The sequence below is a fragment of the Mustelus asterias genome, chromosome 18 (genome assembly GCF_964213995.1).
Source record: "Mustelus asterias chromosome 18, sMusAst1.hap1.1, whole genome shotgun sequence".
Lineage (NCBI taxonomy): Eukaryota > Metazoa > Chordata > Chondrichthyes > Carcharhiniformes > Triakidae > Mustelus > Mustelus asterias.
The window spans coordinates 79,218,170-79,232,243 of NC_135818.1; the positions used below are offsets into that span (position 1 = coordinate 79,218,170).

At 46.7% G+C, this 14,074-nt stretch overlaps 1 protein-coding gene across 1 annotated transcript in view; it reads right to left on the minus strand.

Annotated features, from left to right (window-relative positions):
- Nucleotides 1–14,074, minus strand: part of LOC144507293 (acetyl-coenzyme A synthetase 2-like, mitochondrial) — a 58,126-nt gene that overhangs the window by 28,495 nt on the left and 15,557 nt on the right. The window contains exon 6 of the mRNA XM_078234350.1: nt 2,708–2,855. Coding sequence (XP_078090476.1) covers nt 2,708–2,855 — 148 coding nt within the window. The remainder of the gene's footprint in view (nt 1–2,707; nt 2,856–14,074) is intronic.

Consider the following 14,074-nt stretch of genomic DNA (forward strand, 5'->3'; position numbering starts at 1 on the left):
TGCCAGCTTCCTCTAAGGGAAAAACAAACCTTTTTGGTCTTTCGCTTTTGGAAGTATTTCAATTGGGAATCTCACACAACGGGTTAAAAAACAGTCATGTACCATTTCTACATCTGTGGTCAGTTATCTGAAGCTCCAATTTTAAGCAATTACTCACGATCCAAAGACCATATACCTTGAGGCCTGGACACGGCTCACCCTGTAACATCAGCTGGTGTGAATGTTGATACGAGAAGGTGAGAAGAGATGGGGATGAGAAAGGCCATTTGGCCCATCGAACCTCATTGCTCTAGTGCTCTAGTGCTCTAAAGTCCCCCCTTGGAGCCTCTATTTCCTCGCGTGGCATATTATTACATAAACTTCACACTTTCCAAGCACAAACTGTTTATTCTGTAACTCTGCATATTCCCCTCCATCCAATTTCCTTTCCTTCGTCCTATCTAGAAATATTGTCTGTGCGGAGTATGCACGTTCTCCCCGTGTCTGCATGGGTTTTCTCCGGTTTCCTCCCACACTCCAAAGATGTGCGGGTTGGGTTGATTGGCCATGCTAAATTGCCCCTTAGTATCATGAGGATTAGCAGGGTAAAAACTGGGGTTACGGGGATAGGATCTGGGTGGGATTGTTGTCAGTGTAGGCTCGATGGGCCAAATGGCCTCCTTCTGCACTGTAAGGATTCTATATTTAACAATAGCCTCTCGTTCCACAATAGCCTCTCGTTCCACTCTTCCAACCAACAGCGAAGCAAGATTCTGATTTTCACTCAGCCAATACATACACAATACTTTCTGTCGTAGTTGGAGTCACGGTGGTGCAGTGGTTAGCATTGCTGCTTCACAGCACCAAGGACCCAGGTTCAATTCCCGGCTTGGGTGTCTGTGCGGAGTCTGCACGTTCTCCCCATGTCTGCGTGGGTTTCCTCCGGGTGCTCCGGTTTCCTCCCACACTCCAAAGATCTGCGGGTTAGGTGCATTGGCCACACTAAATTGCCCCTCAGTGTCAAGGGATTAGCAGGGTAAAAACGTGTGGTTATGAGGACAGGGCCTGGGTGGGATTGTTGTCGATGCAGGCTCGATGGGCCAAATCCCTGTAGGGATTCTATGAGTTACACCTCCCTTAGTTTTACACAGGTTCCTATTTCAAAGGATTATTCATTACCAGGCTCAAACCAAAAAAAATACTCAAATCCAGGACTGACATCTGATGCCTGTCTTTATCAGTTACTGAGGAACGCACATAGTATCTGGGCTGAAGTTAGATGGCAGCCATTGATCGGAGGCCAGAGGCTGCAGTGCTCTCGCTAACACCTGCCCTGGTTTTCTTCAGAGGGATGAACATTTCCTGCATCGTCAGTGGGTTCCTTGTTCTGTGGTACATCAGTGTGACGCTGGGAGAGTGTGAACTTAATCCTGACCACCCAAAGGTTCTGGACGAAGATTTGTACATTCCTTTGAGAAGGTGTGGATGGTGTGAATCCCACGGAGGGAGAGATGTCTTCTCAAAGGGGCCTCTCACAGCGAGAACAGCAATGGCTGATATTTTTATCGCACTTTTAAAGTAATAAAAGATCTTAAAACGCATCACTGGAACATTACGAAACAAAACATGGCAGCAAGCCACATAATATCAGATATAAAAAACTTGTTCAAGGAGTCGGTTTTAAGGTGTGTTTTATGAGAGGAAAGTGAGGTAGAAACATATAGATAGCTTATTCCAGAGCTTAGGACCAAGGACAACTGAAGGGTGACCGACTCCAATCGAGAGAAATAATGGACACTTCACCGAATCCTTAAGAGCCGGGGAGGGGAGGGGGGGTGCGGTCAAATCTGTGAGGCGGGAGGGGGTTGCAGGGAAGGGAGGGTTTGCAGGCAATACCTTCAGATCAGGGGGAGGGCCACATGTAAGGACGGCAGATTTCCTTCCCGGACTTTGATGCTGCCGCCTGGTGGAACCATTCCCTCTGGACCCCGGCAGGACAGCCCCAGACACAGGCGGGATATTCCGCTCTCGGCCTAGTCACCGCATCGCACTGCCCCACCTCCACCCCCGCACCGACCCAGACAGGACAGTGTCTTGAGAACAGAGATTAGGGTGCAGACTGGGTAAAAATGGCAGGTTTCCTTCTCTAAAAGAACATTAAGTTAAGTTTATTTATTAGTGTCACAAGTAGGCTTACATTAACCCTGCAATGAAGTTGCTGTGAAAATCCCCTAGTCGCCACACTCCGGCGCCTGTTCGGGTACACCGAGGGAGAATTTAGCACGGCCAATGCGCCTAACTAGCAGGTCTTTCAGACTGCGGGAGGAAACCGGAGCACCCAGAGGAAACCCACGCAGACACGGGGTGAATATGCAGACTCCAAGCCGGGAATTCAACCCAGGTGCCTGGTGCCATGAGGCAGCACTAACTCTGTGCCACCGTGCCTTCCTACTTTATTACTGAAGCAGTTAGGTTTTTATGTCAATCCAGTATCTTCAGGGTCACTTTAACTGATAAGCAACTTTTTAATTTCCATATGATAAAACATTAAGATAAAACATTCAGATAACATTAAGATAAAATCCTCAAAAGGGCTTGATGGGATTCGAACTCTGGGGTAAATAGTTCAGTAACATGCCTTGAAACAAGAGATGGAGGGAGCTGAGCACTGTGAGATGTTTGTACACGAGGGGCGCTACAAACATGAGTGAGCTGTCGACGTCATTACCTGGGTTGGGGTAGGTAGGGGTGCTCTCAAACAGCACTGTTGTTCCTCCATTGCACAGGGGCCCATACACAACGTAGCTGTGCCCAGTGATCCAACCAATGTCCGCAACACAGCCAAACACATCACCATCATGATAATCAAACACATACTGGAGGGAGAGAAAGACAAAGTAAGGTCGCATTGCAATCACAGATCATTATGGATCATCACAGATTCTATTAACTGCTAACCAGATTTTAAAACTATCCCATTAAGTTTTTTTTTGCATTGATTTCCCCACTGCAACGTAAACAGCTCTTTTCTAATCCATGTATTTCCCCCAAACTTCAGTGATTTTGAAAAACTGATGGGTTTTGGTTGCTTGCGTTCATCCCACAGACACCTGGAGACACACCAAACTGTTTTCATTTTCACTGCAATGTATAGACTGTAAATATATTTCATTACACTATAGAATAGTACAGTTGGCACAGTGGTTCGCACTGCTGCCTCACAGCACCAGAGACCTGGGTTCGATTCCCAGCTTGGCCCACTGTCTGTGCCAAGTCTGCACATTCTCCCCGTGTCTGCGTGGGTTTCCTCCGGGTGCTCTGGTTTCCTCCCACATTCCGAATGACGTGCTGGTTAGGTGCAATGGCCATGCTAAATTTTCCCCCAGTGTATCTGAACCGCACCAGAGTGTGGCGACTAGGGGATTTTCACAGTAACTTCATTGCAGTGTTAATGTAAGCCTACTTATGACACTAATAAATAAACTTTAAAACTTTAAACTTTACAGGAGGAGGCCATCTGGCCCATTGGGTCTGTGCCAATAATTCAAGGAGCAATCCAGTTATTCCCACTGTCCCATTCTTTCCTGAAATTCCTGCAATGTTTTCTCCTTCAAGTGTTTATCCTACTCCCTTTTGAAACTATTATTGTATCTCTGCCCACCACGCCAGGCATTCCCAATCTAAACCATTCATCGTTGCCACTGCTAGATCACCCAGTATCCCTGTCCTCTGGTTATTAACCTTTCAGGTATTGGAAACAAATTGTTGACTCTATGCAAACCCTTAAATGATTTTAAACGTCTCAAATCTCCTCTTCGCCTTCTCTGCTCCAAGGACAATGACACAACTCCACCAACATAACGGTAAACCCCCATTCTGAAAACCATTCTCGCAAATCTCTTTGAAGTTTATTTATTAGTGTCACAAATAGGCTTACATTAACATTGAAATGAACTTACTGTGAAAATCCCCTGGTCGCCACACTCCGGCGCCTGTTCGGGTACACCGAGGGAGAATTTAGCATGGCCAGTGCACCCTAACCAGCACGTCTTTCGGACTGTGGGAAGAAACCGGAGGAAACCCATGCAGACACAGGGAGAACGTGCCAATTCCACACAGACAGCGACCCAAGCCGGGCCCCTGGCGCTGTGAGGCAGCAGTGCTAACCACTGTGCCACCATGCTGCCCGTTCTGCCTCTACCGGAGGTTTCCATGTCCTTCCTAAAATGGGAGTGCCCAGAATTGGATGCAATATTACAGCTGAGGCTACACTGCATAGTGGCTTGGTCAGATCTAAGCTCTCCAGTCCAGTTGTCTAATTGTTGGGCATAGTGCATAGCTAATGGGAGGATGAATCCACAAACACTGCCTCCTGATGGTGGAGCCCAGCACCTCAGTGCAAAAATTCAATCACCTTCAAACAGAATTGTTGATCGGATGACCCACCTAAACCTCCTCCTGAGGTCCCCAGCATCACAGATCTTCGGGCAATCTCCATCCACTCCACGTGATATGGAGAAACGTCTAAAGGCACTGGATCCTACAGAGGCCCTGATAGCATAGCAGCTGTACTAAAGACATTTGTTCCAGAACTAGCCAAGCTGTTCCAGAACAGGTACACAGCTGGCATCTACCCAACAATGGGGAAAATTGCCCAGTGATGCCTTGTCCACAAAAAGCAGGACGTATCCGTTTTCAGCAGCAGATGTACTGAGGCAGTCGGGTGATGTTACGGAAATTGAAGGAGCCAAGGCTTCGTGATGGCACAAATATAGTCAGAAGTTCATCAAGAGGTCAAATATGATATCAAGATTGCGAACAGTCCAGTTTAATCTCTGACAGTGGCCAGGGATGAAATCAACAGCTAGAGAAGTTGAGTTTGTCGGAGTGGATTAAGTACAAAGGCTTCAGTCTTCCCAATGGAAGAAAATTGCTGTCCATCCAGTATTGAATGTTGGAAAAGCAGTCTGATCAGGTGGAGACAATGAAGGAGTCAGTAGAGCTGGCGGTGAGGTAGGGCTGGCTGTCACCAGTGTATATTTGAAAACTGACACTAATATTAGATGGTTACCAAGGAGCTGATGAGAAATAAGAAGGAGCCAAGGATAGATCCTTGGAGGGGACACCAGGGGTAACGGTGGAAGAGTTGGAAGAGAAGACATTGCAGGAGACAATGGTCTAGTGGTATTATCGCCAGACTATTAATCCAGAAACCCATCTACTGTTCTGGGAACCTGGGTTCGAATCCCGCCACGGCAGATAAAATGAAATAAACCTGCAATTAAGAATCTGCTGATGACCATGAAACCATTGCCGATTGTCGGAAAAACACATCTGGTTCACTAATGTCCTTTAGGGAAGGAAATCTGCCATCTTTACCTGGTCTGGCCTACATGTGATTCTAGAGCCACAGCAATGTGGTTGACTCTCAACTGCCCTCGAGCAACTAGGGATGGGCACTAAATGCTGGCCAGCCAGCGACGCTCACGTCCCACGAATGAATTTTAAAAAGGCAGTAGTCTGGCTATGACTGGATAAATGGAATGGAACCTGGCGAGAGCAGTCCCACACTGGGATGACACTGCCATGACATGGGGGAAGGATGATGTGGTGAACCAGGTCAAAGGTTGACAGGAAGAGAATGGCGAGGAGTTAAAGTTTTAGAAGTTTTAAACTTTTTAAAGTTTATTTATTAGTACAAGTAGGCTTACATTCACACTGCAATGAAGTTGCTGTGAAAATCCGCTAGTCACCACACTCCAGCGCCTGTTCGGGTACACCGAGGGAGAATTTAGCATGGCCAAATCACCTAACCAGCACATCTTTAGACGGCAGGAGGAAACTGGAGCATCCGGAGGAAACCCACGCAGACATGGGGAGAATGTGCAAACTCCACGCAGACAGTCACCCAAGCTGGGAATCGAACCCAGGTCCCTGGCACTGTGAGGCAGCAGTGCTAATCACTGTGCCTCACCCAGGGGGAAGGATGATGTGGTGAACCAGGCCAAAGGTCAACAGGAAGAGACGGGCGGGTAGGGAAAGTTTATCTTGTTACAGTCACTTAATGTGTCATTTGTGACATTAAGGACTGTGATAGGGCAGACACCTGATTGGAGGAAGTCAAACATAGAATTGCAGGAAAGATGAGCAGGATTTGGGAGAGGACATCACATCCATGGAGTTAGGAGAGGAACTGGATCTTGGGCTGTCAGAGGGGGCAAAGTTTGTCTTTTTTTGTGGAGTTTTGAAGGGGAGAACCACAGTACCTACAGAGAGAAAGAGAGAGGGAGAACTGTTAACAGTATTCAGTTAATAGGGAAGGCAGGAGGGAAGGTCGGTGCTCAACTGTTTGATGGGAATAGGGTTGTGGAGGAGATTCTAATGGACAAGATGAGCTCAGGGAGGGCATGAGGGGGAATAAGAGAGAAAGCAGGGAAAGATGCAAGTTCAGGGCCAGGGCCAGGGGAGGCTCTCGAATAACTTTGGTCCAAGCCATTACTATTTACCAAAAAGAGCAGGGATCTTAAACCTTGTGGAACTGTATTAAATACCTCTTTCCAGCGCAATAAAAAACAGCCCCTCATCACAACTCTGAATTTGAAAAGAAAATGTGTTTGAATGAGTGCAAGGGGACAGGACTGATAAGACAGCACTTCAAAGGGCTGGTATACTCATGATAGGCTGAATGGCCTCTTTTGAGCTGCCTGATTGTACATGCTTCTAGCCCGCACCAGTTCAACTACCCCAGTTTATAGATGTTAGAAAGCACTAATCATTAACCATTATCATGAAGTTATTGCTCACATTGTGTTTAGTCGGATGTCTGTACTTCAGACAGAAAAGGGTGTTCACTCAGTATTTCCCACCCTAATTAACGGCAACTAACTCAATCACAGATGTTGGGTTAATGCTGCTCAACTCTGCCTGAAGCTGAAACATAAATTAGAACTCATTATGGTCCAAAGTACTGAATAACCGCTACACAATATACAAGAATTGGGAGCAGGCCCCTCAAGCCTACTCCGCCATTCGATAAGATCATGGTCAATCTTACTGTGGCCTCAACTCCATCTTCCTGTCTGCCCCCCTCCTCCCATGACCCTTGTCGATCAAACGTTTGGCTAATTCAGCCTTGAATATATTCAATGGCCATGCCGCCTCAGCTCTCTGTGGAAGCAAATTCACGGACTAATGATCCTCGCTCTGAGAGAAGAAACTTCTCCTCATCTCAGCAGGGAACCCTTAATTTTTCAAATGTGTACAACCTTTTTAACAGTACTTCACTTCTCACTTAATGTTTCAGTTTTCTGACTAAATCTACCCCAGAAACCATCTTCCACTGGAACATATTAAATTTTAGCACCAAATCACTTTCACCGGTGATTCTGCTCTTTCTGCTAAACAGGATGAGTATGGCAGATGGAAGAGGCAGCAAAGGTCTAGAAGATGCTGTGGTTGGAGCCTCGGTGAGTTGTTGCAGTGCATCTTGTAGAGGGTACACACTGCTGCCACTCTGCATCGATGGTGGAGGGAGCGAATGTTTGTGGAAGGGGTGCCAGGCAAGCGGGGTTGCTTTGTCATGGATGGTGTTGAGCTTCTTGAGTGTTGTCCTGACTTGTGTGGAGTAAGTGCTGCTTGATAGCACTGTCAACAACACCTTCAGAACAAACACTGATCAGGAAATCATTGCAATCAGAACAGCAAAAATACTTACCAATAATACTGAAAATATTTGACAGGCACGTTGGTTGTTAAATTTTAGAATACTATGGCTGGAATTTTACCGCCTCGCCCACTCCAGAATCGGGGCGGGTGAGGCTCACAGAACAGAATTCTCCGTCGGCTGCCCGGGCGAGGGTGTAAAATACCGGCCTATGTCCACTGGCACTTTAAATCACTTCAGTTAAATTTGTTCCAGTGTTTAACACAAACTCAGCAGTGGCCAGGGCACAGTCAGAGGGTTCCTTACATTTTGGATCTTGGCAAAGCGCTACTTGTGGTTCTTGATTTGATTTATTGTTGTTACATGTATGAGTGTACAGTGAAAAGTATTGTTTCTTGCACGCTATACAAAGCATACCGTACATAGAAAAGAAAAGGAGAGGGTGCAGAATATAGTGTTATAGTCATAATGAAAGTAAGATAGAATTAGAGGGTATCCTGGGGACAGCTTGTAAGAAGTCGCTACGCTCTGGCGCCATGTATTCATGCCCTCGTCACATGGTAGTTGCTTTCTGTTGCCACCTGGCAGAAGACCTGCCCCTGGTCACCCACTCTTTGATGTACCTTGTAAAGAGTAAAGGGTTAATTCTAATGATCGCTATTGAGCATGTGCAGGAGGAGCTATGTCACAGCAATGTCACGCATTGAGAGATGTTAACGGAGAGGCATTGAGAGTAGCTCCAGTAATGTCCTGGCCTTACGTAACCTCCTTAAATAGTTAGCATGTAAATAAATATGTTTTCAACATTGTCTCCAGCAAGGCCACTTCTCAGCAAGACTAAGAAGCTGGCAAACTGCAAGATAAAATCATGATAACGGACAAACCATGATAACGGACTTCAGACCAGTGTTGTCTTTGTGAAAGATCACTTTATACAGATAAAAACGGGTAATCTGAGTTCCTTCCCCTCTCATAGCCTCCAATTCTCGCTCCCCAGAATATTGCCTTGATCCCCTGGACAGGACTAGCATGGATGCAATAAAGCTTGAGAGACGGCCACAGGCTGGGTGTGGCCAGCGGGCAGTAGTTTGCCCATCGCTGCTCTACACTGATGCTGTACTGAAACATAACTCCGATTTTGAATTTACACTGGGCTGGGGCAGCCCATGTTGTCGAGGGAAGCCGTTCAGACATTCTGCAGGGGGGCCGTTTGACTCAGCTGCTGCAGATGCTGGAAATCTGAAATAAAACCTGAAAATGCTGGAAGAACTCAGCACATCTGGCCACGTCAGTGGAGAGAAAAAAAAAGAGGCCTTTGACCTCTCGTTTGACCTTTCAACCAAAAGTCATCAACCTGAAAGGTCAACTCTGATTCCCTCTCCACAGATGCCACCTGGTTTGCTGCATTTTCTTGGTGTCGTCTGTTTAGATTCTGGCTTATCTTTGCCCTGCTTCCCCCATATCAAACAATTGGTAGACAAGAAGGTCTTGTCCTGTTCTGATCTCACAACACAGGAGATTGAAGCTAGAGGGAATCCAGATATTGAGGGCAATTAACAATGAATTGTAGCTGACTTCCGGCTCCTAGTATCAGGCCGACCAGAACAGGACACAGTATTCCAAATGGGGTCTAACCAAGACAAAGAAGCCTCCCCTACCATGATGGAGAGCAATCTCAGCTTTCCAGGTTCTGCCCACAGCCAAAGATGGTAATTTCTTTGAAGTTAATATTCATTGGAGTTTAGGAGGTTGAGGGGAGATCTGATAGAAACTTACAAGATAATGAACGGCTTAGATAGGATGGACGTAGGGAAGTTGTTTCCATTAACAGGGGAGACTAGGACGCGGGGGCACAGCCTTAGAATAAAAGGGAGTCACTTTAGAACAGAGATGAGGAGAAATTTCTTCAGCCAGAGAGTGGTGGGTCTGTGGAATTCATTGCCACAGAGGGCTGTGGAGGCCGAGACGTTGAGCGTCTTCAAGACAGAAATTGATAAATTCTTGATTTCTCGAGGAATTAAGGGCTATGGGGAGAGAGCGGGTAAATGGAGTTGAAATCAACCATGATTGAATGGTGGAGTGGACTCGATGGGCCGAATGGCCTTACTTCCGCTCCTATGTCTTATGGTCTTAACAGAGAGTAACACCAGCAAGAGAGAATCTAAGCACATCCCCTTGCCACTCAATGCCATTCCCATCATCAAATCTTCCACCAGCAACATCCTGGGGGTTACAATTGATCAGAAACTGAACCGGACCAGCCCATATAAATACTGTGGCTACAAGACCAGGTCAGAGGCTGAGAATCCTGCGGCAAGTAACTCACCTCCTGACTCCCCAAAGTCTGTCCACCATCTACAAGGCACAAGTCAGGAGTGCGATGGAATACTCCCCACTTGCCTGGATGAGTGCAGCTCTAACAACACTCAAGAAGCTTGACACTATCCAGGACAAAGCAGCCTGCTTGATAATTAAGTGGCCAAACAATTGCCCATCCCCAATGTAAAGACATTTCACACTGATGTACAACAAATAACAGGCTCCTTGTGAAATCTAAACATATCCCATAAGTTATTTTGTTTCTCCAATCTTCAAACAGAATCTTTTATCAATTTCCCATCATAAATATTTATTCCACATTTATCCAGGTTATGATTGCATTCCTAAACTTTGAACTTTATTTGCAATTTGGTCTTGTTCTATGTTAAATGACCCCATCCAGCACCTTAAGCATTCACTCCCACCGATGCACGGTGACAGCAATGTGTACCATCCACAGAATGCACTGCAGCAACCGACCAAGACACCTTCCACAGCACCTTCCAATCGCACAACCTCTACTATCCAGAAAACAAGGGCAGCAGACACATGGCAACACCACGACTTGGGTCAAAATCCTAGAACTCCGTCCCTTACAGCACGGTGGATGTACCTGCACCACATGGACTGCAATGGTTCAAGAAGGCAGCTCACCACCACCTTCTCAAAGGCGATTAGGTTGGCCAATAGATGCCCACATCCCAAGAAATAATGAAAAAAAAATTAATAAACGACTATTTTCTTAAAAGCCTCATTAAAATCATGTTAGTACAAATGCAGCACTTTCATATTGAGTATTGTATAGTATTGGATTTAGATGGTGGAGGGGCTGTGATTGTTAATCCAATCTAATTAATCATACAATAAATGTTATTACATGGTAGCTGTTTGTGTGGCCTACAAGAGCATACCAAAAGTGATTAAGAGGCCGACTAATTGTACACGCACGCATGCACGCACACACACACACACGCACACACACACACGCACACACACACACGCACACACACACACGCACACACACACACGCACACACACACACACACACACACACACACGCACGTACGCACGCACACACACACACACACACACACAGACACACACACGCACGCACACATACACACAGGCACACACACACGCACACACACACACAGGCACACGCATGCACACGCACGCACACACGCACGCACACACGCATGCACACACGCATGCACACACGCACACACGCACGCACGCACACGTAAAGACATTTCCTGTCAGTTCCGCATTTATAGCATTCCTAAACTTTGAACTTTAGTTGCACTTTGGTCATGTTCAATGTTAAATATTTGATAGCGTATTTTGTATTATAGCATTCAGGGAGTGGATGTTCTGGTCAATACAGGACAAACTGGTCGTGGTCTTCCAAGTAGTGGTGTTGCCAATTCAATCCTTTCAATAGAATTCCTACTCACATGTAAACATCGGAGAGAGGGATGTAACGTTAACAATATCTCCCTCGCACGGTGTTTGACAGGCGGTGGTTTTAATTTCATGCACTCTCATTTCAAAATAATCTGCTCCTAAATGTGGAGTGATTGTACAATTCCTCCAACCAGATGTATTAACCCAGAATCATTAAACCAACAGGGACACCAAAACAAGAGCAAAATACTGGGGGTGCTGGAAATCTGAACATCGCGACAAACAAGGATCACATCTGACTCGAAAGATTAACTCAGTTTCTCTCTTAGACAATAAGACATAGGAACAGAATTAGGCCACTCGGCCCATCAAGTCTGTTCCGTCATTCAATCATAGCTGATACTTTTCTCATCCCCATTCTCCTGCCTTTTCCCCATAACCCCTGATCCCCTTATTAATCAAGAACCTATCTATCTCTGTCTTAAAGACACTCAATGACCTGACCTCCACAGCCTTCTGCGGCAAAGAGTTCCACAGGTTCACCATTCTCTGGCTGAAGAAATACCTCCTCATCTCTGTTTTAAAGGATCATCCCTTTAGCCTGAGGTCGTGCCCTCTGGTTCTAGTTTTTCCTACCAGTGGAAACATCCTCTCCACGTCCACTCTATCCAGGCCTCGCAGTGTCCTGTAAGTTTCAATAAGATCCCCCTCGTCCTTCTAAACTCCAACGAGTACAGACCCAGAGTCCTCAACCGTTCCTCATACAACAAACTCTTCATTCCAGGGATCGTTCTTGTGAACCTCCTCTGGACCCTTTCCAAGGCCGGCACATCCTTCCTTCACAGATGCTGCCAGATGTGCTGAGTATCTCCAGCACTACCTGTTTTTTTATTTCAGATTTGCAGCATCCGCAGTATTTTGCTTTGGTACAATAAACAGAAATAGTCTGAAAAACACCGAAAGCTTGGACAACATTGTGAACAGTCCAATCAAACCCCTCCTTTCTACCAATAACCCTCTGATCTCTTCACTGCAATTAAGAAGCTGAACCTCACTCATATTACTTAAGCTCAGTTACTTATTAACGCATGAAAGTGCATCAGCCTTGTCTCAGGGGGTCATTCTCTAACCTTTAAGACAGAAAGACGTAGGTTCGAGTCCCACTTGAACGAAGCACAAAGTCTGAGCTGACACTCCCAGTGCAGTAGCGAGGGAGTGCTGCACTATCAGAAGTCCAGCCTTTTGTTTATGACATTAAATCCAGAACCCCCTCCTGTGCAGACTTGAAAAATCCTACAGAGCTAGGGAAGAGTTGCAGAGTTCCCCATCGTCTCTCGCTCAATCCTCATCACTGAAGCAGATAATGTGAACATTTATCTCGCTGCTACTTGTGGAATCTCACTATTCCCCAAGATTTCAAAAGTCCTTTGTTAATTATAAAACGCTCTGGGACTTCCAGAGGTGGGATAGGATGGTGGGGCGGGCCTGCGCAGACACAATGGGCTGAATGGCCTCTTTCTGCACTGTTGGGATTCTATGGTTCAGCAGTCAGCAACCAGTGAGATCACAGTTATACCAGCACTGTCGGTAGGAAACACAGTAAAACTTGGGGAATAACTGGTACTGGTCCAGACTGCTTCTGTATATCTTAAAATGGGAATCCAGTATGCACCAGGAGCAATCGTTTACACATTGGGGCAGCACGACGGCACACAGTGGTTAGCACTGCGCCAGGGATCCGGGTTCGATTCCCAGCTTGGGTCACGTTCTCCCTGTGTCTGCGCTGTTTTCCTCCGGGTGCTCCGGTTTCCTCCCACAGTCTGAAAGACGTGCTGGTTAGGTGCATTGGCCGTGCTAAATTCTCCCTCAGTGTAACCCGAACAGGCACCGGAGGGAGGTGACTAGGGGATTTTCACAGTAACTTCATTGCAGTGTTAATGTAAGCCTACTTGTGACACTGATAAATAAACTTAGCTTAAACTTAACCAGCACAAGTAAAGCAGCCATCTAGTTCAGTGCTGAAAGGGTTAACAGCCATTCACAAGCCTGAGCACAGGGGCCTCCCACATCTTGCTACAGTTACTAAGGACGTTCAACTCCTCGCCTTCCTGACCCTTCCCACCTTCCCACTCGATCCAAGGCCTGGCAGAGGGTCGAGACAGACAGCCTGCTATCTCCAGGGCACCGGGGCAGTGAGAGAGCACTCTGCCCCTGGGAACACACAGCCTTCATCACGCGGGTGGCAATAAATCCCTGTTCCTCCAGAAAAGAATGTCGGAATTTTTCCAGAATTTATATTGCGATTGCTGGGTAACTACTTAGAAAAACAACTCGAAGACAGTCCTGTTTCCTGCATCACTCTCACATTTCACATAATTCAGACCATATGCTCACTGACAGAATTTAACCAATTTCACTGCTTAGATAATCACAAATATCTTTACCCCTGCCCATATTACACACACTTGCCCAGCGCCACACACTCGCCTAGTGCCACACACTCACCCGGCGCCACACACTCACCCGGCGCCACACACTCGCCCAGTGCCACACACTCGCCCAGCGCCACACACTCACCCAGCGCCACACACTCACCCAGCGCCACACACTCACCCAGCGCCACACACTCACCCAGTGCCACACACTCACCCAGTGCCACACACTCACCCAGTGCCACACACTCACCCAGCGCCACACACTCACCCAGCG